Below are 21704 nucleotides of genomic sequence, written 5' to 3'. Positions count from 1 at the left end.
CCATGGTCTGCATCGGAAAACACGTCGCGATTTCCCCCTCGACGCCACGCAATGCCGTGGTGTCTTCCACTCGGGGCGCCGCGCCGACACTTAGCGAGGCTGCCCTCCCTGGTTTCCCGAACAACGCGGACAATTCGTCGAATAGACGCCGTCGTACCCGCAATGGTAGCAAAAGGTTCGCAAGGGGTCTGGGCAGCGGCTGAATCGGTGACCGGGACGATGACAATTCATGCATAACTTTTCGTCCCACACCTTGTCGCCACGAAATTGGTCGGCCCGGGACACGCCAGGGGCCGGCTGGTTAACCGAGGGGGCCGCTCCCCTCCTTGGTCCTCGCACGGGTCGCTTCGGCGAGGTCGGCCTCGTTGGAACCGGGCTTCCGCCACTTGGCCGTGCGCCGCTAGATTTGTCCCTCTGGGTCGCCACCGCCATCGCCTTCAACAATTTCTCCTCGAGCCCTTTCACCTGGGCCGCGAGTAGCTTCTCGATCGTCTGCGCTACGGTTGACTCGACCCCTGCTTCGGTAATCGCGGCTAATCCAGGTTCGCCTCGAGCCGCCGCGGTTTTGGTCCGGCACGCTAACTCGCTAATAAAGGACTCTTTCGGCGTGGGCGGGGGGCGGTATTCGCGAGATAACGCGAGGTTTCTTTCCCGCTCCGTGGCGAGATAGATCAATTCGCTCCACGTACGAATTTCCCTTCGACGGAGGACTTCGCGAATTTCGGGACGCAGGTTCTTAAAGGCCAGGTCTATTTGCTGTTCCAGAGTGTACGGACGCGGCATCCGTCTCAACAACCCTCGAACGCAGGAAAGATATTCAGTAACTGACTCTACTGATCCCTGAGTTCGCGACCTAGCCTGGTCCTCCACGCGACTTCCGACTGTCCCGTCCCCGAACCACAAACGCAAGGTCGCGCGAAACTCATCGTACGTGACCCAGCTGTCCCGTTCGCAACGCAACCATTCCAAGGCTACGCCCGAGAAGATCATCGTGAGCGAACTCAACACTTCGTTCTCGCTCAATTCCGACAAACTACGCCACTCTTCCAATCGCGTCAAGAAATCCTCGACACTCGGCTCGCCAATCCCAGAGAACTTGAGGTTCCACCCTCGCAGGGCCCTCGGGATGTCACGTATTGTTTCCCGGGTACGCGATTCGATATTTGAATCCCGGGTACAGGTCGGCCGGGCAGCGGTCGCCATACCGCGAGGAATTGTTGCGGGATCGACCGGTAACGACCGGAATTCGACCCGCGAAGCTGGTGGCCCCGCGACTAGCCGGGTAGAATCCACGATGGGTTCCTCGAGCCCGTGTCGGTGCCCCTGGATCGGGGAGGCCTCCCCCCAGTGCCCCTGGGCTCCGCTAGCCATTGAAAACGGAATCGAGTGGAAGGGTATTCGCGTCGGAACCTGGTACGCGGTCGGTCGCGAGGTGCTACCATACACCGCCGAGGTGGGGGTAGCCGCCGAGGCGACGGCTACGCTCACCACCGTACTCGTCGTCGCTACCGTGGTTAGCCGGGTCGCGATGGTAATATTCACGGGCTCTAACAGCCGCGAATCGCTAGCCCTTCGGGGCTGTTCCCGCACCGGTTCCGTGATGGTCGCTAATTCGGCCAATCCCGCGAAGACATCCTCGTCCTCTGGTTCCCAGGTGACCGACAAATCCCCGCGCTCACGCAAGAGGTGTCGTACGTACCGGTCACGACGCACCAGTAGGTCACCGGTGGAATTTACCCTCGCGGTCACTAATGCCAACTCGAGCTCATCGCTCGTCATCTCGTACAACCATGCGCCAACGGTTACTTCCGCCATGTTGAATTTACCCGCGAAATTGAAGAGCAGGAATAAAGGTAAAAGCACGCAAAAGAAAAGAGAAGCGATGAAAGTGAAAGCACGCACAACCACTATTCGCACCGAAAGACAAAAGCCGTAGGTAGAGTCTGAGCGCAAGCAATGATACCCAGTATGGATACTTCCGCGAAACTTGTTGAATTAATTCGCTATTTTCCACCAGCACCAACAGAACGTGAGAGAGATGTTTCCTCGTATTGGTGTAATCACCTCTATTACCTTAGCGATATCAAAATTGCGAATAAAAGCGACAACAAAAGAAATACCGTAAACAAAATAAAACAGAACAACAAAAAAAAAGACAAAAGACGGGCTGGAAAAAAAAAAATATGTTGTCGCATCAGCAACAAAACCAAAAAAAAAAATTTTTTCAACCGCGATGCTGAACTCCGTCTTTGAAACACACAAAAAAAAACAAAAACAAAAAAAAATATTTCGAAATCGCAGAAAACAAAAGAAAACAAAAGAAAACCAAAAGGGAAGCAGAAATCCAAAAGCGATAACAAAGAAAATAAAATGACACAAGCAAGAGATTGGCGGTAAAAGCAGGCGATCTTATCCCTAGTATTAGAAATATACGGTGTGAATATACACGGGGTACTTTTTCGCCACCCGATATATTCGTCAAATCGTAGCCTGAGTCGTAAATCGCCAGTTTCGGTGTTATTTGCCACCCTTTGTATCCAATTTTATTCTCGTCCTCTGTATTCAAAATTGTCTCGCTGTACTGCAAACGTCAACACGCTTATCCGAAGTGTCGCGCGACCTCTCTCTCCCGTAATCTCCGACCGCTATTTTCGTTACGCGAGCGCTATCCGTTACTAATTCGAAATTTCCAAAGCGCGCAACGCTACTTTCTTTCTCGGAAATTTACAGCGGAAATTTCGCGAAGGCCCCACGTTGGGCGCCAATTTGTGACGTGGATTTTTCTGCACCTCGGTTACTCGGAGCAAATAACCGGGAACTTACCGCGTGTACAATAATTTGGCGTCCGGCGAGGTATCCTTGATCTGAAACAATGTCGCGAAGTTTGTTGGGCGCCTGGCGTGATCAACACGCCTCGAAATCGATAATACGACACACCGCGACTATATGCTCGGTAGCTCAGTACCGCGGAGAGGGGAGGGGTAAAGTTTGGGTCGAGAGAATTGCAACACAGGTACGCCAACGCGTGATGTGGCTAATTACTATACAATTCCAATGATATATTTCTCATTAGCGATAATACAGAAACAAAAGAAATAAAAATAAAAAAAAATAAAAATGATGATAATACGACCACGCAAGTCGTCTTGCACGATTCCAAATACAATGTTACTTTTTTTTCTAAACTAAATAAGAAAGGTAGAAGTACTCCAAATAAAATAAAAATAAAAAAATAATAACAACAAAAAAAAAGGTGAATAAATCTAGGAGACCTCTACGGCCTACGTGCGCTAGTCGCCGTCTTAACAATACCCTACTTCCTAAAAACCAAAAACAAAATCGGACTCGATGCGCTGCCCGCGAACGTCCTTTACAAAATGGCGCTGATCGCCAACTTAATACTAACTGATAATGCAAACAAAAAAAAAGAAGAAAGGAAAAAAAAAAGGATATTAAATAACTAAAAAGAATATTAAATAACTAAAGTGATGCGAGGCTCGTCGCGACACCCGCGATCCTCCTCTAAAAACGCATACTCTTATCAGCACGCACCCGAGCTTCACTTCCTCGGCGACGGCGGGACGCAGTCGCGAATTCGAATGCTCCCCGTGATTGCTCGCGACCTATACGATAATCGAAGATGTGCCGGATGACGTGAAATGACCCCGTGTAACGGACTTCGGTTACACTCAAGCTCGAGACACTAACGTCTCGGCTCAACCCTGTGATGGAGCTGGAACATTTATAAATGAAATGTAACAGTTTATATCCTCTCGTAGGAACATGCCGGGGATTATTTAGATGAATACAAAATTTATCATGCAGCGTAGCCCGCCTTATGCGCTTGGCTTTCTTATCGGCAGCAGTGCTCAAATTACGCGATTATGCACTTCATATGCACTGTCGCCGAGCCCGGCGAGAGGCCGTGTGAGCAGTCTCAATACTGCTTCCAGGCGTAACGCACGTCAAATTTAATATAATGTAACGATTTAGGCGTTACGTTAATAAAATATGGATCCGCGAGTTTACTTATTATCAAATCAAAGGCGTGAACAAAAATATCGTGATAAATGCTTTTAATGCAATATACGTGTTTCTTGTTTAAAGTCTGAAACAAGACTGTTTTTACAATAATATCGGTTGGCGCAGCAACCTTATTCTTTTTAAAGACATAAGAGGTTTATAAACGTCTTTTATCTATGCTGACTACTAGATCATTAAAGAGGGGGCAAAACGGGTGATTTCACCCTTTGTAACACTACTCCCCCCCGAGGAAAAGAGTCGTCCCGACTCGGGAAAGATAAAATAATTATAAAAGTATTCTAGTAGTCAGTGCTCAAAGGTGAGTTGGAGCTGTGGCTCTAAAAATTTAAGAACTCCCTTTTTTACTATCTGGCATTTGCCCACAGTCTCAAGGTAAACCACAGAAAACCTTGAGCAGATAGTTGAGCGTTAAATAATCTCAAAAATTTATGTGCCATGTTTTATAAAGGTTAGTGTTATTAAGTGTTATGTGGCTTCATGAATACAAAGTTTTTCGCAACGGCCCAGATTGACGTCGGGAAGAAATTCAATCTTCTTCATGAAGGATCCCTTCGAAACAGGTTCGGATGAAAACATCGAACCGAGAACCGACAATTCCAGGACCAAATAAGACGAAAACAGACTTCTCTTCATAGGAAATAAGGAAATCGGGGGGTGACTGAATCTAGAGCTTCTTCTGAGACAGCACACCCTAGAGTTTGGAGGACAAATGTGAGTGGTGGTATAACAATTCAAATTCACTGAGTGAATTTGGGAGAATACTTGAATAAAATAAATTGAATATGTATTCAAAAGAAAAGAAACGATCTTATCTGAATTATTTTAGCGTCCTTCTTCAAAATAAAACCACCAGTCATCCTCAGGAATCGGGGAAAAATTGGATGGGAAAAGGCTGTGTCGAGTAACCTGAAAAGTACTCACAAAAACTGACACTTAAGGTTAATGAAATGTGAAAATCAAGCAATCGCTCATCGACCTCGAAAAATAATCGTGGCTCATTTCACATTATTCCTTAAACCAAAGCCTATCCGACACAAAACTCGATTCCAGAGAAGAAGTTTCTAGAAGGAAACAAAACCCTTAATAAAGCAAGTACAAGTTAACTATATACTATCCGCATGTTAAGGAAGTACAAAAATCTTTAAAAACTTGATCGGCTGTAGCTTCTGCATTGATAACTAAAACAGGAGCCGATAAAGAAGAAAAGGTTTGTTTTATTAGCCAATCTTCATGAACTTCATGGATAGTTCTGAGTAGCTCTAAAGAAATACTCGATTCTTCCTCACGAGAACGGGAACTAACTCGAGCAAAAGAAGTTTCTGGGGAAACTCGAAAATAAACAATCAAATCTACTCTGAGCTCAGACGAGCGAATGAGAAGATCAAAATTTTTTTTGTCAATAAATGAGATTCGAAGTTGCGAAAATTACCTAACCTTCGACGAGCTTCTACAAAACAATTGCTACTGTATATCGATCTTTCCATCACCTTTACAGGCAATGAAGTCGTCTGCAGATGTCTATCTAACATAACCATTTGAGCGAAATGTTGAAAATAATAGCAATAACGATCTGGGTTCTGGTACATCAAATCTAAAAGATTAATTCCGGCTACATTTCGATATTCTTCAAGAGGTTCTAAAAGTGTACAGACCTGGCGATCTGCTAAAAATCTCTTGGTGAAAGTCGTTTTTCCGCATCCGATATTTCCTTCAATAATAATCGTAAGCGGTCGAGTTTTACTCAAATGAATTCCGAAAGGTAAATTCTTCTCCCAATCGATAACCGACTGTGAAGAAGGTCAAATCGATCACAGTCGTCAAGGGTGTTCGTTTGAAGATCTAACCTCGAAGGATGTCCCTGGTCTTGGAGAGACTGTTCCAGGTTGATCCTCTTCAAAAGGAGCAAGACGATCCAAGTGAACCACTTTCTGACGCGAATGAGGAGATCTTCGGATTCTATAAACAACATCATTTATCCGGTTAACCACTAAGTAAGGGCCTTCCCAATTTCTTTGTAGCTTTGGACATCGTCCTTTCTGTCTTCGTGGTTGAAAAAGCCAAACAGAATCTCCAGGATTAAATTTTAAATCTCTGGCTCGAATATCATAGCGAGTTTTTAATTTATCTGAAGCCATAGAAATTCTATTCCTAGCAAAGTGATGAATTTCTTCTAAACGTTGTTGTAATAAAAAGGCATAATCTGTTTGATGCTGTCTTTGCACAGGAACAGGGCCTTTCTCTAAATCTGACGGAAGTCGAAGATTTCTTCCAGTAAGCATGAGGGCTGGCGTCTGCTTCGTCGTCTCGTGAATCGCAGATCTGTAAGATAAGAGGAAGAAAGGGATCCAGGAGTCCCAGTCTCTCTGATTCTGTTCTACGAAGGACGACAAATATTGTAGCAAAGTCCGATTCAGACGCTCTATCATGCCGTCAGACTGCGGATGCAAAGGAGTTGTACGAGTTTTTCTAACCCCTAAAATCTGAGTAACCTCTTTCATTAAGGTTGACTCAAAATTTCGGCCTTGATCAGTATGAAGTTCTAGAGGAACTCCGTGTCTACAAATAAATTCTTTAACGAATGCCTGTGCTACAGTAGAGGCTTCTTGATCAGCGAGAGGAACCACTTCTGGCCACTTAGTAAAATAATCAGCAATAACCAAAGCATATTTATTTCCAGAATGGGTTATCGGAAGAGGTCCGAGAATGTCCATCGCTATTCTTTCAAATGGAGCTCCCACGTTGTAAATTTGAAGAGAGCTTTGTCCCTTCGCTCGAGGTCCTTTCTTTGCCGTGCAGATTCGACATCTTCGACACCAATCTTCGACGTCCATCCGGCAACGGGGCCAAAAGTAGAAGTTGCGAATTCTGCCCAGAGTTTTATTTGACGCGAAGTGTCCGCCTGCAGGAGAATCATGATAAAGAGCAAGAATCTCTGGAACTCGTGACCTGGGAACCAAAAGTTGCCACCTGATTTCTTTCAAGTCTGCAGATTCCCATTTTCGGTATAAAATTCCATCAATTAAAAGAATAGAGTCCCATTGAGCCCAATAAATTTTCAAATCTGGCTCGGCTAAAGATATATCCTGCCAGTCTGGGCGAGTTTCTGCTTCTTTCCAAGACTTCACTTGATTCAAAGTGTCGTCCTCTTGTTGCGATTTTCTCCATTCCTCCTGGTTATTTTTGAAAGAAATCTTCCGTATTATAAGAGAGGGGTCACGATTTTTCTCTAATCGTGCACACTGTTTACACTCTGGCATTTCCTCGCAGGGTCTTCGAGAGAGAGCATCGGCGTTTCCATGATGAATTCCTGCTCGATGACGAATATCAAAATCGTACTGACCGAGCCTTTCTAACCATCTAGCTACCTGACCTTCGGGAGATTTAAACGAAAGTAGCCACCTGAGAGAAGCATGATCTGTACGTATCAAAAATCTCCTGCCGTACAAATAATGGTGAAAATGTACTACGGTCTTAACAACAGCTAAAAGCTCTCTACGAGTGACACAATAATTCCTCTCGGTTTTACTCAAAACTCTGCTGAAATAGCTTATCACTCTCTCTTGACCTCCCTGAATTTGTGACAGAACTCCGCCTATTCCTGAAAGAGATGCATCCGTATCTAAAATAAAAGGAATTTCGACCTCTGGATAAGCTAAAATCGGCGAAGAAATAAGATTTTCTTTTAATTTCTTGAAAGCCTCTTCGCATTCCGGGGTCCAGTCAAAAGGAATCTGGATTCCGGTCAAATGATGGAGAGGTTTAGCTATACTAGCGAAACCTTTTACAAATCTTCTGTAATACGTACAAAGGCCTAAAAAGCTTTGAATTTGTTCTTTATTCTTAGGTGTCGGCCAAGAAGAAACCTTCTCTATTTTGGATGGGTCGGTTTTCACACCTTGTGCTGAAACGATATGTCCGAGGAAGCCTACTTCTTTCTGGAACAGATGACATTTTTTCGGGCTCATTTTCAGACCTGCTTGTTTCAGCCTAGCGAAAACTTGTCTGAGATTTTGAACTTCTTCTTCAAAGTTCTTGCCAAAAACGATTATATCGTCTAAATAAACGAGGCATATTTTGCCCGTGAGCCCATGGAGAACAGCCTCCATCATTCGTTCAAAGGTAGCCGGGGCATTACTCAAACCAAACGGCATAACCTTGAACTGCCATAATCCTCCTAAACCCGTAACAAAAGCTGTTTTTTCTTTATCTAGAGGATCCATTTCGACCTGCCAATATCCGCTCTGAAGATCTATGGTGCTGAACCAAGTTGCACCAGCTATCAGGTCGAGGGTCTCGTCGATTCTGGGTAGAGGGTAAGAATCTTTCTTCGTTATATCGTTCAGCTTTCTGTAATCGATACAAAATCGTTTGGATCCGTCCTTTTTGTTAACAAGGACGATTGGTGAAGCCCAGGGACTAGACGATGGCTCAATCACATCGTTCGCTAACATGTCTTCCACAAGCTTCTTCACCTCTTCTCGGGCGTTGAGAGCGAGTCTTCGAGGAGCTTGTTTAATTGGTGAACTCTCTCCGACGTCGATCTTGTGCTTGACAGAAGTACATCGGCCCTTATCACCACTATCTTTGGCAAAAGAATCTTTAAATTCTAGCAAAAGAGATTTAAACGATTCTTCCTGAGCTGAATTTAACGAAATCGAAGATTTCTCAACAAGGCTCCGTAAATGAAGAGGAAAATGTTGTTGCAAATCGTCCTCCGACAGTTCTATTTCTCGAATTCTAGGAGGAGTCCAATAAATTTCATTCCTATTTGTACAAAGAGTTATTTCGCGATTGTTTGAAGCTAGTGAATTTCTCTTAGTCGAGATAACACAGTTATGAGCTGTAAGAAAGTCTATTCCCAAAATACCTTCATCCTCTATATCTGCTATAAAAACCTTATGTGGAGAGTCGATACACCCAAAAAGGTTAATTTGGACAGTAGCCTGTCTCAAAACCGGGGTCGTCTCTCCAGTGGCTGTTCGCAGAGAAAAAGAGGGAACAATCTGGTCATCGGATTTAAAGAGATCCGATCGAACTACGGTTACTTCCGCGCCCGTGTCTATTACCCACAGACAATCGACGCCATTAACAGTACCACGCGCGTAAAGACCAGACTGTCGCAGACTTCTAATTAAAAACTGTTCTTCAAGAGGGCTTTCACTACCAACAATCTGCGATGATTTCCGCCCTGACAAATCATCTGAAACTAGTTTTTTGAGTGAGTTCCTGTTGAAGAACTCGATTGAGGATCTGCTTCCCCTTTTTCTATATTTTTCTTACGCCAATTATAAGAATTTGGATTCGAGCCTTGCATCGGCTTTCCACTAATTTTTTTAATTAAAAAACAATGATTGGCGTCGTGGCCTGTTTTTTTACAAAATATACAAGTCAAGCTAGTTTGACTTGTCACGACCACGTTTTTATTTATACGCTCGTTTCGACGGTTTTGAAAAGAACCTCGATTTCTTGATTTAAAATTGTTACCGTTATTTCTATTTTTATAATTTTGAGGTTTTGGCTCCTCCGAGTATTCAAAACTCTGTCTTCCTGAGGTGTTTTCAGACACCTCAATCCGACGAAGTTTGCTTAACCCAAAATATTGCTTTCTCATTGCCTCCACCTCGAGGGCTTTGGCGGTTGCCTCCCGCAGAGAAGTGAGGCCCGACGTTCCAACGGCCATTTTAATTTCCGGATCATTAATCGCATTCAAAAAAGCTTGCGTTGCTAATAAGTTACGAGACGGCTCGTGATCCGGCAAAGCTATACGAGAAAGCCGTTCAATGTCCTGACTAAGAGACGCAAGGTCTTCGTCTCGTCCTTGTCTTCTCCTCTGTAATTGTGCTGTGTACAGTTTTGTTAAGTGGTCATTTCCATACCTCAACTTTAATGCAGAACTAAGTTTTTCATAATCAGAGATTTCTTCCTCAGACAACGCCGTTAAAACGTTCAAAGCCGGCGTTCGAAGACAGGAGGCAAGACTGTGGGCCCTCATGGCGGAGTCCCACTGATTATGTTTAGCAATTGTATTAAACCGGCGTTCGTAATCTGCCCATGGAACTTTTCCGTCAAAAATTGGCGGTTTTAAAAGATAAAGAGGCTTCTCATTAATCTGAGAAGCAACCTCAGGAAATCCTGAATTATTTAATTGATTAAAATGAGAATATTGAGGTCGAACTTGAGGCAAAGACTCGGAAAAACCAACCTCATTATTAACCGTTACTCTACCAATTGGGGATTCAACTACTCCCCTAGTAAAAGGCACAGACCTTAAGTCTCGTACATCCTGGAACTGTCCTGGATGTCGGACCTGTCGAACAGCGGGAACGGGAACAGGAGAAGGAACAGGAGAGGGAAGCGGCGTAATGACTCCGGAACCTCGTGGAGTGACAGCCGGTTCTCCTGAGCCATTCACCTGATGAACAGCCTGAAGAGCTGCCACAGTCGTCCGGAACAGTTCGTGTAGACTAGTTTCGGATCGTTCTTGTGCCTCTCGATCAAGCCTGCGCTGTTCCAGCTGTTGTTCCTGTTCTCTTCTTTGCTGTTCCAACTGTTGTTCTTGTTCTCTTTTTCGCTGTTCCAACTGTTGTTCTTGTTCTCTTTTTCGCTGTTCCAACTGTTGTTCTTGTTCTCTTTTTCGCTGCTCTTGTTGATCAAGAAGCAGCTGAAGAAGTTGCTGTTGTTGGCGCTCAGCAGCCTCTTGCTGTTGAGACATGATCTTCAGCAGATCAATTTGAGAGATTGTCGAAGGAATTGGAAGAGGGTCCACTGAAGGCGATGGAATTGTTTCAGGGACCCGCGGATTCTCCATAACAAAAGGTTCTTCTCCGCTACTTTCTCTTCTTCGTGAGCGCGTCAAACGACTGCTACTCATAATTAAAGTTCGCGCACTGAGTTGATTCAATTAATAAGAACTCAAGATCCCGCTTCTGACACCAATTGTAACGATTTAGGCGTTACGTTAATAAAATATGGATCCGCGAGTTTACTTATTATCAAATCAAAGGCGTGAACAAAAATATCGTGATAAATGCTTTTAATGCAATATACGTGTTTCTTGTTTAAAGTCTGAAACAAGACTGTTTTTACAATAATATCGGTTGGCGCAGCAACCTTATTCTTTTTAAAGACATAAGAGGTTTATAAACGTCTTTTATCTATGCTGACTACTAGATCATTAAAGAGGGGGCAAAACGGGTGATTTCACCCCTTGTAACAATAATATAACGTTAACACTTCCTTTTACCATTTTTGTTATCAATCATCATTCAATTCTCTGTTTGAATAAACATATAAATACCTATATAATCGTTGCGCAATATTTGCATGACAAATTTGGCGATCCTGCCAGGATCCGGTTTAAACCAACGAACGCGGCGCGCGTATCAAACGGCCGGATCATAGTGACGAATTTTGGAAGTGAGTGCGTAAGCCCAATAAATTCACGCGCGAACCTTCGGCTACGCGTTTATAAGTAATTATTACGAATTGTACCTAGCAAGGGATAGAGTGAAAGGCCGCCTTGCGTAGACAATCAAGGACTGCGTGTAGACCGCTTGATAACCAGGGACTGAGTGTAGACCGCCTGATTCTACACTGGACAATTCCTATAGTGAACTTGTGTATTTATTGGAAAGGAAGCAAGTATAAAATTCTGCACTCCTTAGATACAATAAACTTCGCGTTTAAACCATCTAAGTGAAGTGAAGTTAGAATAAGGACATTGAGACTCGAACCGCTCTTATATTCTTGCCCCCGGTGCCTGTCAGAGACTCCAGGACATCGAAGCCTCGTACCGACGGCTACCACGATCTTCGAGTGTGATGCTTCACACCCCAATTTGGCTACTCCTAGCGTAAGTACAAGCATTTTGTTACTTACTCGAGTCACCATAAACTTATCGAAGGACAAATCGTGATCGAAACTAAGAATTTGATGGTCAAACTTGAATCATTCAAATAAATAAAGTCAAAGCTTGACTCAAGGTAAATTTAAAAAAAAAATAAATTCACAATGGACGTGAACGAAAACAATGACCGGAGATCGGCAGTACCTCCCACTATTGTTGAGACTGCAGAAGATGGACAATCCGTCACTTCTGAATCCCGGTTTGAAGAGAGATTTTGGGATTTGACGAACCAAATGACTCAGCTTGTGAATAGGCTACAAGAAGCCACCGAACGTAATGATTTAACTGCAATGGGCAGATACCGTCTTGGTCTAGAGCAATTAAACGGAGAGAGGTTAACTGCGCGTCAACTTGCTCGCCGCGAAGATTTGCCTATAGAAGAGGTTACCCGTTTTATTCAATTGAGAAATCAAGAACGCCGTGAACCCGACTTCATTCGTCGCAATAATGTAGAAATAAATCGAAACTCTGAAACAGTTCCGCGTCCCGAAGACACGCTTGAAAGCGTCACCAACCAAATGTTTCAGGAAATGCAACAACCGAATAACCAATTAACCGAAGAAAACCGTCAAGAGGAAGCTCTTACAAATAGTAATACCAATCGAGAAGCAATCAGTAACTATTATCGCTTAACAACTAGCGATGATCCGAATGTTTCTAATATTTTGAGACCGCCCGGAAACCATACCGGAGCGATACCGCGAATTCAACTAGATACCGCGCGTCTCGTTGAATCAGAGGTGGAAGGTCCTTCTCAGATAGCTCCCTCAATCGTAACAAACCCACCACGTTACTCGGCATTATACGGGCTCGCTCAAAACCGATTGCTGCCACCGACACCGCGCGTCAATGAGGTGGGCTCCCCAGCCAATTCAGACTCGGACCATCAAGGTATAAATGCGATGGCAGTACCGATCCTTCACCAAAATCGCTCATTAGAAAACGACCGATTCTCCACCGCGCGAGCCAATGTAAACCATGATATCTTGTCGGATACGGATTCGACACTGCAACGCGTTCTCGAGGAAAGCCGACGTTTATCACGGATGCCGAACGTACGCCTTACACCAAGGCCTAGTCCACAGTGGCCTAATGGTCCGACGGATTACGAAATCCCACGAGGTACTGGTAGCAATACCCGTAACAACGTCCCGCGTCGTCGTCTAGAACAGCAAGAAGAGGATGAACTTCGAAGAGCCTTGGAAATGTCTGCTACTTTACCACATCGTCGTCCGGACACTGTGACGTTCAGTATGTCCCAGTTGCTGAGTGATCCCGAAGCTTTACGCCAACAGCAAGAGATAATGAGAAACATTGAGGAACTTGCGCGAAGAAACCAAACAAGAATTCAACTACCGGCAACTGCGCCACCCCGAGACGTGTTTCCCCCTCGGAATCCAAGAGACCCAGGCCCGTATGCACGAACGGAAGCTTACTTGAATGATGTCAGCCTACGCCCCGATGCTGCCGGAAGATACCCCGGAGAACCAAATCGCCCAGCGGACGAGCCCTATGCGATCCAAGATTTCCTACCCGCGTTTCAAGCCATCAAGATGATTGATTGCAGACTGGAAGGAAAAGCAGGCGAAGACGTACACGCTTGGATCATGCAAGTAAAAGCCGCCGATATGGTAGTTATGCCAACCCAACGTTTCCCGTTTTTGAGCATGGTAATCAGCTTGAAGACAGGAGGAGCTCTTCAGAAGACCATCAACCAGAGGAGACCTCGTACAATCCCAACTTTACTCGAAGTCATAAGATCAGCCGTTATTGTCGAGAAAAGTGCCACCACATTGGAAATGGAGCTTGGCAGAACAGGCCAAAAGGGCGACACTGTGGACGCCTACAATCTCAAATTCAATCAGATCTACCAAGACCTCGTAGCTGCCTTCTCGAATCAACAACTACGAGCGAACATCGATCCTAATCTTCAAGACCTCGAAAATAGAGTGTGCCAGTACTATCTATATGGACTTAATCCGAGGATATTCCATCAAGTCAAAAACCGTCAGTACTTCAAGTTACTAGAAGCCCAGAAGGCTGCGAAAGAAGCCGAAGGCGAGGAATTGAATTTCCGAATGCATCGACAACAGCTGATGAACAGTAACGACACAGCCTCGAAACCCACGTTTTGGAACAAGTCCCAAATTTACGGGCCAGGCAGCGCATCAGATACGCGAAGATTCCAGGTACAACAAAGAACCTCGACGAACTCGCCAAGGTCAACTCCTCGACCACCAGCGTCTGTCCACCACCACGATGAAGCGGAACAAGATGAAGATAAAGAACTCCAGAGATGTGAATGCCATACCTGTAACACACATCGGACCGCCCATGAACAACAAGCAGTATGTCATAATTGCGGAACCAGAGGACACTACAGCCGGAACTGCTACGCTCCGCGCCGACCACAGAACGACCAACGCCCTAATACTAACGGCAATAAGCGAGACGCAAATTTTCAAAACGCCAGCCTCAAAGACAAACCGCCCAACGACCAAGTCAATTGCACGTCAGAGGAACTCCAGTCAGAGGAAGAGGAAATAAAGGGACAGGAGGACGAACTAGAGGACGAGTGCCAACAGGAGCCCGTGTATGTTCAGTTTCACAGGGGTTACTACAGTGTGCTGTAATAAAATTTGGAGAAACAAAGCAAGGAGTAGCCCTTATGGTCGATACAGGTGCATCAATAAGCCTCATAAAACGGAAGGTTATTTATCCATCGGATAAACAAATTTGTCCAATTATCAAACGCAAAATTTCCTTTAAGACTGGCAAAGCGCTAAATTCCGCGAATGAAATTGCTGTACTAACTCACATGGGGCTAAAGGACGAATTCGTCATTATACCAGACGATTATCTGCCTGACGAAGAAGATGGAATCATGGGAAACCCGTTTATGAGGAGGCGAGATTTCCAGTTGAATGCCTCGACGCTCACCCTGAAGAATAAGATACACCACCTTAGTAGCGACCGAAAAATTCGATTTAAACCAAATTCGGTGAACAAAATTGCCATCGATACCGACGAAAAGAATCTCGATCTCATGTTACGCATGGTCTATAAAGACGGAATGCCTATGGAAAATATCCCGGTGCAGATTGTACACACGAACAATCATGGTACGGCTTATGGAATCATCACCACCGCTGAACACGAGGATATCGAGCTCGGACTGGAGAACGTCCAAGTCCACCGAGTAAAGAGTATGTCAACCCCGGGTGTATGGCAACAACCACGTGATGAAAGAGAGCAGGCGCTCCAACATACTGTCGACTTGAAACACCTACCGGATGAGTACCAGAAAGAAATTTGGAGTATTCTTCAGGATTACAGCGATATCTTTGCCTTACAGGAGGAAGACATGGTCAATGGAACTTCAATGGCTGAACATCGCATCGAGTTGTCAGATCCTCAACGCATTGTAAATGTGAAAAGTTTCCGTGCTCCACAGCTGCACCAGCAGGTTGTAAAAGAGGGAGTAGAGAAAATGTTGAAACAAGGAATAATAACGGAATCCGAGTCGCCATACAACTCGCCAGTTTGGGTTGTACCCAAAAAACCGGGCCCCGACGGAAAGCCCAAGTATAGAATTGTGATCGATTTCAGGAAGATTAATGAACTTACCGTTCAGGATTCTTATCCGATACCAATAATCGAGGATTTACTCGATCACATGGGAAGGGCCAAGTTCTTTACTACTGTCGACATGGCCGCAGGATTCCACCAGATCAACATGGCTACTGACTCCAAGAAATACACTGCCTTCTCAACCCCTGACGGGCATTTCGAATACCAACGAATGCCTTTCGGATTACAGAACGCTCCTGCGACCTTCCAACGCATGATGAACGATGCGCTGAGAGGATTGAATCAGAAGATCTGTTGCGTCTACATTGATGACGTAATAATTTTTGGTGAAACGGAGGAAGAACACCATCGAAATGTAAGAACCGTATTTCAGCGTTTAAGACAATGTAACTTGAAACTCCAGCCAGAGAAGTGCGCCTTCATGAAAACTGAAGTGAGATACCTCGGATATGTCATCACTGACGAAGGAAGCAAACCAGATCCGGAAAAGACCAGAGCGATACAACAATTACCCGTTCCAGTCAACGTTAAGACGATTCGATCCTTCCTTGGTTTGACGGGGTATTACCGAAAGTTCATACAAAACTCTTCAATGTTAGCGAAACCATTAACAAGGTTAACAAGAAAGGACATCCCATGGGATTGGTCAGCAGCCTGCCAAGAAGCCTTCGAAACCCTGAAAGAAAAGTTGGTCACACCACCGATACTTGTGAGATCAGACCCAGCTAAACAATACGTCGTAACCACCGACGCGTCAAACGATGGAATTGGAGCGGTACTATCTCAAGACGGCCACCCCATATATTTCTTATCTCGAACCCTGAATGATGCGGAAAGGAATTACAGTACGACGGAGAAGGAGATGCTTGCGGTTGTATGGGCCGTCAAGAGACTAAGAGTATATTTGCTCAATACACCGGATAAACCCTTCATCATCCGCACCGATCATCGTGCACTCGTATGGCTGAAAAATTGCGTAGACCCCAGTCAACGCCTGCTGCGTTGGAGACTAAGATTGGAGGAATACTCATTCCTGATAGAACATGTTTCGGGAAAAAGTAACGTAGTAGCGGATGAGTTATCTAGAGTCTTTCGCACAAAGGAAGAGATCTTCGGAAAACTCACCGAATTGGAAAAGGGACTATACGAAATCACACCCATTGACAGGAATCCCAAGTGGGTCCACCATATTGCCGCACGCCACATTGACATCGAGAGATTGTCAATCACAACAGGCAGAACAGAATCTCACGTCAAACTCGTTCCCAACCGAAATCGAAAAGGGGAGGACGGCAAATGGGTGAAGATTACCCTAGAAGAAAAGGATGCCTCTGACAACACCCTGATTATACCAAAGAATCAGACTGATAGACGTGAGAAACTCAGAAACTACATTCATCCGAAAAGGTACGAAAAGATATACTTCTGGATTGACCCTAAGAAAACCACCAAAGAAGAAACCAATTCGATCATTGAAGATCTCAAGAGGATACGTCAGGACTCAGGTGCAGACATATCATTTTGCTTGACAGGAAAGGATGTGCCTAACAAACAGCAACAGAAAGAAATCATGGCCAGCGCTCACAACGACATCAATGGACACTTTGGCCTAGCAAAAACAATTGACCGAGTAAAAGAAACGGCCGTATGGTCACGTATGGAGAATGATATCAATTCATTTATCCAGGCATGCCCCACGTGTCAGATGTATAAAAAGGAAAGGATACAAATGAAATCACCCGCCATTCTTTTCGAAACCTTTGCTGAAAAACCTAACGATCAAATTTCAATAGATATCGTCGGACCTCTGGTCGAAACTTGGAATAAACACCGATATATCCTCACGATGCAGGATTCAATAACTAAATTCATTAAATGTGCCCCACTTACGAACAAAACCGCGACAGAAGTTATCAAGGCTCTATCAGAGTACTGGATAGGTAACTTCGGGTGCCCCAAAGTAATCTTGACGGACATGGGAAAGGAGTTTTGTAACGAGCTGACCGATTCCTTTCTCGAACACTATAATATCAAACATATCACCACAACTGCATATCACCCGCAGTCGAACGGCTCTATAGAACGAATGCATGGTGTCTTGAAAGACTATATTCGAACTGCCTGCAAAGAGAGAATACACACTTGGGACAAGGTTTTAATAGAAATGGCACGTGCCTATAACACTTCCGTTCATCAATCAACAGGTGAAACGCCTCACAACCTCATGTTCTGTCACGAAGCCAACAATCCTGACGGTTTCCGCGAAAACCGATTGGAAACCGTGATTAGTAAGAAAATGTTGTGGATACGAAAATGGGAGGAACGGTTCGAGAAAGCTCTGGTCTGGCTTACCAAATCCAGAGAGAAAAACCAAAAACAAGTGGACCAAGGAACACGACGACAAACTCCTTTATATCAAGTGGGAGATAAAGTAATGATCAAGAACCATACGCGACAGAACGCCTTGGAAAGGATTTGGAATGGACCATTCGTCGTCGTCGAGATCAACGAACAAAAAGGAAATATCACTTACAAGAAAACCGCGGATGATTCCACAGCGTCTTATTGGAAGACCCATCTGAATAATACCAAACCGTACTACGAATACGACACCGGACCAAGGGAAAACGATCCAGTCCCTAGAATTAAACTAAAACGGGTTCAGGGTAACGATTGGATCTCCACGGAATAGAGTCTTAGTTTCTTTTGTTATAGGTGTAGCAGTCTGTCCCTAGCCTACTTCGATGTCTCAGTTATCAATGGGACTTTACTCCAGGAGGAAGTGGGCAAAGTATACATGTACCAGGAAAGATGGAAGATATTCCAATCCATTGACGCAAGTGGGTTCACCAAACCATTACTCGACATTCACGACAAACTCGGAGGCCTCCAGACGATACGGGATACCGATCTGGACCATTGGAACCCTGGTCAGCGATCCCTCGCCCAGTCCGCCCTGGACGCTTTAGATTTAGAATTTGCCCGTGCCTCGTCACACAAGAATATTTTGGAAGTCATTTTAGACTTGGGTGCGCCTATTCTTCAAATGACGCGCCGCCCCTCTAAATTAAGGGAATCTCAATCCCACGGAACCAAAACAAGTACTCCGAAAGCGCTCGCGTCGAGCGATGTTACTTACGAAGCCTCGCGCGAGGCTGAGGCGGTATTTGGAAAACACGTCCTTCTGACGGGTCTGGCAAATGAAATGTATCCCCTAAGGAAATCTTATCTCACGCCAAACATCAGACCGAAAAGAGGAATGTTTAACTTTTTAGGAACAATCCAAAAATCAATCTATGGAACTGCTGACGCGGATGATTTGGAAATAATTAATGGGAATCTAGCCTCACTAAAAAATGTAACGGACACTCTAAATCTTGTGGTAACCAAGTCCTTGCACATCAATCAAGTCCAAATTAATATCTTGAATACAAATCAGCTCAAACTTAAACACTCTTTGGAAACTGTATGGGGACAATTAGAATCATTAAAAATAAAAGGTAACGAAACGCTTGCTTATCAGGAATACATGGAAGCTATAACTCTAAGTTTATTTGAAATCAAGGAACTGCAAAGACTGATCGACCTGGTAATGACTGCCGTACAATTAGGAAGGCATGGTATCATCGATAACACCCTTTTTACTCCAAAGGAGCTTATGACAGCTCTTCAAGCTTTCGACGCCAATGACAAAAAGACACTAATACCTATTAAAGAGGAAAATTACGAGAAGTTTATTAAAATAAGTGATTTAACTATAACCACAGATAAAGGCAAACTTATCTATATACTCACAGTGCCTTACTTAGAAAAGGAACCTTGGGTAATAATTCAGAATACCCCGGTACCCGTAAGAATAAATCACACTTATGTAACGCTTAACCCAACATATGCTTTGAAATTAGTACGTAAGAATTTTATAAGAGAAGTCACATTTTCTCAACTGAAACAGATAACCGATTATTTCATTGGTGATTACCGCGATGTGGGACATCGCAACGATACTATTGAACTTTGTGAGAAAATAACTGATCCCATACCACGAAGATGCACTCTGAGTCGTTTTCTCGTCACAGATATTGCTTACATAAGAACGCAGGGATCGCAAATAATCTTACCTTCGAAGCCGATTGAGGTAACCATAACATGCGCTTCAATGCAGACTTTTATTATTCAAATCACCAAGCCATCCCTGATAACCACGAATCAGAGCTGCGAACTTCAAACTTTGAAAACGCGAGTCAAATTAATCGTAGAACATATGACTTCTCAATTAACAGAAATACATGCAGATACCATTTCCCCGCTAAACAAATTTGTAACAGGCCGGGAAATTGTATTGCATCACGTGATTAACTTGGATACCCTCAAGGATCAAGGACAAGCCATTTTAGACCTTGAGAGTGTCCTCGCGAATAACGAAGCGACCCTTCGGGTCAACAATACATGGGCTAACTTCAAAGGTATAGGGATCCCATCAATAGCTGCCGTTTCTGGAACGATATCCGTCTTGTCTATTCTACTCTTGCTGTGGAAATTTAATATACCAACCTATATCTCGGCGTTCGCCGGATATTGTTGCCAAAGGAATCCCTCTGCTTTGGAAGTAGTAGAACGAAGGAAATTAAAACGCAGGATTGAGACACAGGCTAAAAGCAACGAAAGAATCCTACGAGAAATCAGAAGCCGCAGAGACGCGCCTTTGTCTTCGTCGGGGGATGTGATGGAGCTGGAACATTTCTAATGAAATGCAACAGTTTATATCCTCTCGTAGGAACATGCCGGGGATTATTTAGATGAATACAAAATTTATCATGCAGCGTAGCCCGCCTTATGCGCTTGGCTTTCTTATCGGCAGCAGTGCTCAAATTACGCGATTATGCACTTCATATGCACTGTCGCCGAGCCCGGCGAGAGGCCGTGTGAGCAGTCTCAATACTGCTTCCAGGCGTAACGCACGTCAAATTTAATATAATATAACGTTAACACTTCCTTTTACCATTTTTGTTATCAATCATCATTCAATTCTCTGTTTGAATAAACATATAAATACCTATATAATCGTTGCGCAATATTTGCATGACAACCCGTGGCTCGACTCGATTTTCTGGATTCCCCGAAGTTAACGTTACTCTCTCACGCGCAACTCAGGCTACGGTCACCAAGCAAAAGAATCAGCAAACGAATTCCGAGTACTTTTCGACACGCAAACTACCAAACGGCTATCCTTTATCTGATCAGCCTTTACTCAATTACCCTCGAAATTCGATCGCGAGAATGTTAGCAACGCTTACCGCTCCACATCCACTCGACAAAAGGGCCAACTCCCTCGTGGTTTCTTCCGGCCATTTTCCTCGCAATCACTCAAAGCCCAAACAACAAAAAACGCACAATCGCTACGCTCACTAGTTCTCGTGAACCACCAGAACTAGAGTGATCTAGGATGGTCGCCACGCCGATCTCGTCGCGCTAATTTTTCGTGACGTCATCACCCTAAGAATGCGCAACAATCGATCGGTCATCGATTTTGGGGATTGCGCAACTTGCCGCGCACCTGTCGTCTCTACGCGGCGCAGAACTTAAGGCTAGATCGCGATGTCGTCTCCCGCGCAGCTCTACGTAGTCCTGGGGTTGGGCGGGGTGGTGCTCCCTCGTCGCTAGCTGGTACCTCGCGGTTGCCTTGGTTGGGCGTAAGCGGGGCGAGCGGGGAGGCTGCGGCGCGCCGGCCGCCAGCGGGAATCGCGTCCGCCTTGGATTCCCTCGCTGCAGGGGTCTGCGTTGCCTCCCCCTCCGCAGCCTCGGTGTCCTTCCCGCGAGATCGTCGTGGTTTCGCCTTGCCTCGAAAGATGTTCGGTGTTGGAGTTGGTCACTGGAGGGTAGCCGGTGCACTCGAAAAAAAATTAAAAACAAAAGCCTGAAATATCTGGGTCGCAATGCTCTATTTCGTCCCTGTCGAAGCTCGGGTGCGTGACTCCAGTTCTGGCGCTCTCTGAAATTATTCCGCGACTCGATTTTCTAGACCCTGATTCCGGGATCTCGCCCAGGGTTCAGGGAGTCTCTTGTAACGGGCAGGCCTAGCCGAACTGCCACGTTACAGTGTATATATGTGCTGATATACATATATATTTATGTTTTTACTCTTCCTACGGAACATACTCACCCC

General features: G+C 44.8%; 1 protein-coding gene across 1 annotated transcript; it reads left to right on the top strand.

Annotated features, from left to right (window-relative positions):
- Positions 1 to 11864: 11864 nt before the first annotated feature.
- On the top strand, positions 11865 to 20285 carry LOC124293418. Its single transcript, XM_046734268.1, has 2 exons — positions 11865 to 11896; positions 18257 to 20285. Exons 1-2 carry the CDS (start codon positions 11865 to 11867, stop codon positions 20283 to 20285), a joined length of 2061 nt encoding a protein of 686 aa, XP_046590224.1.
- The last annotated feature ends 1419 nt before the right edge of the window (positions 20286 to 21704 follow it).

Source organism: Neodiprion lecontei, chromosome 3 (assembly GCF_021901455.1).
Source record: "Neodiprion lecontei isolate iyNeoLeco1 chromosome 3, iyNeoLeco1.1, whole genome shotgun sequence".
In the NCBI taxonomy this organism is placed as follows: domain Eukaryota; kingdom Metazoa; phylum Arthropoda; class Insecta; order Hymenoptera; family Diprionidae; genus Neodiprion; species Neodiprion lecontei.
The sequence above is the reverse complement of the archived record's forward strand: the minus strand, read 5'-3'. Positions and strand labels throughout refer to the sequence as shown.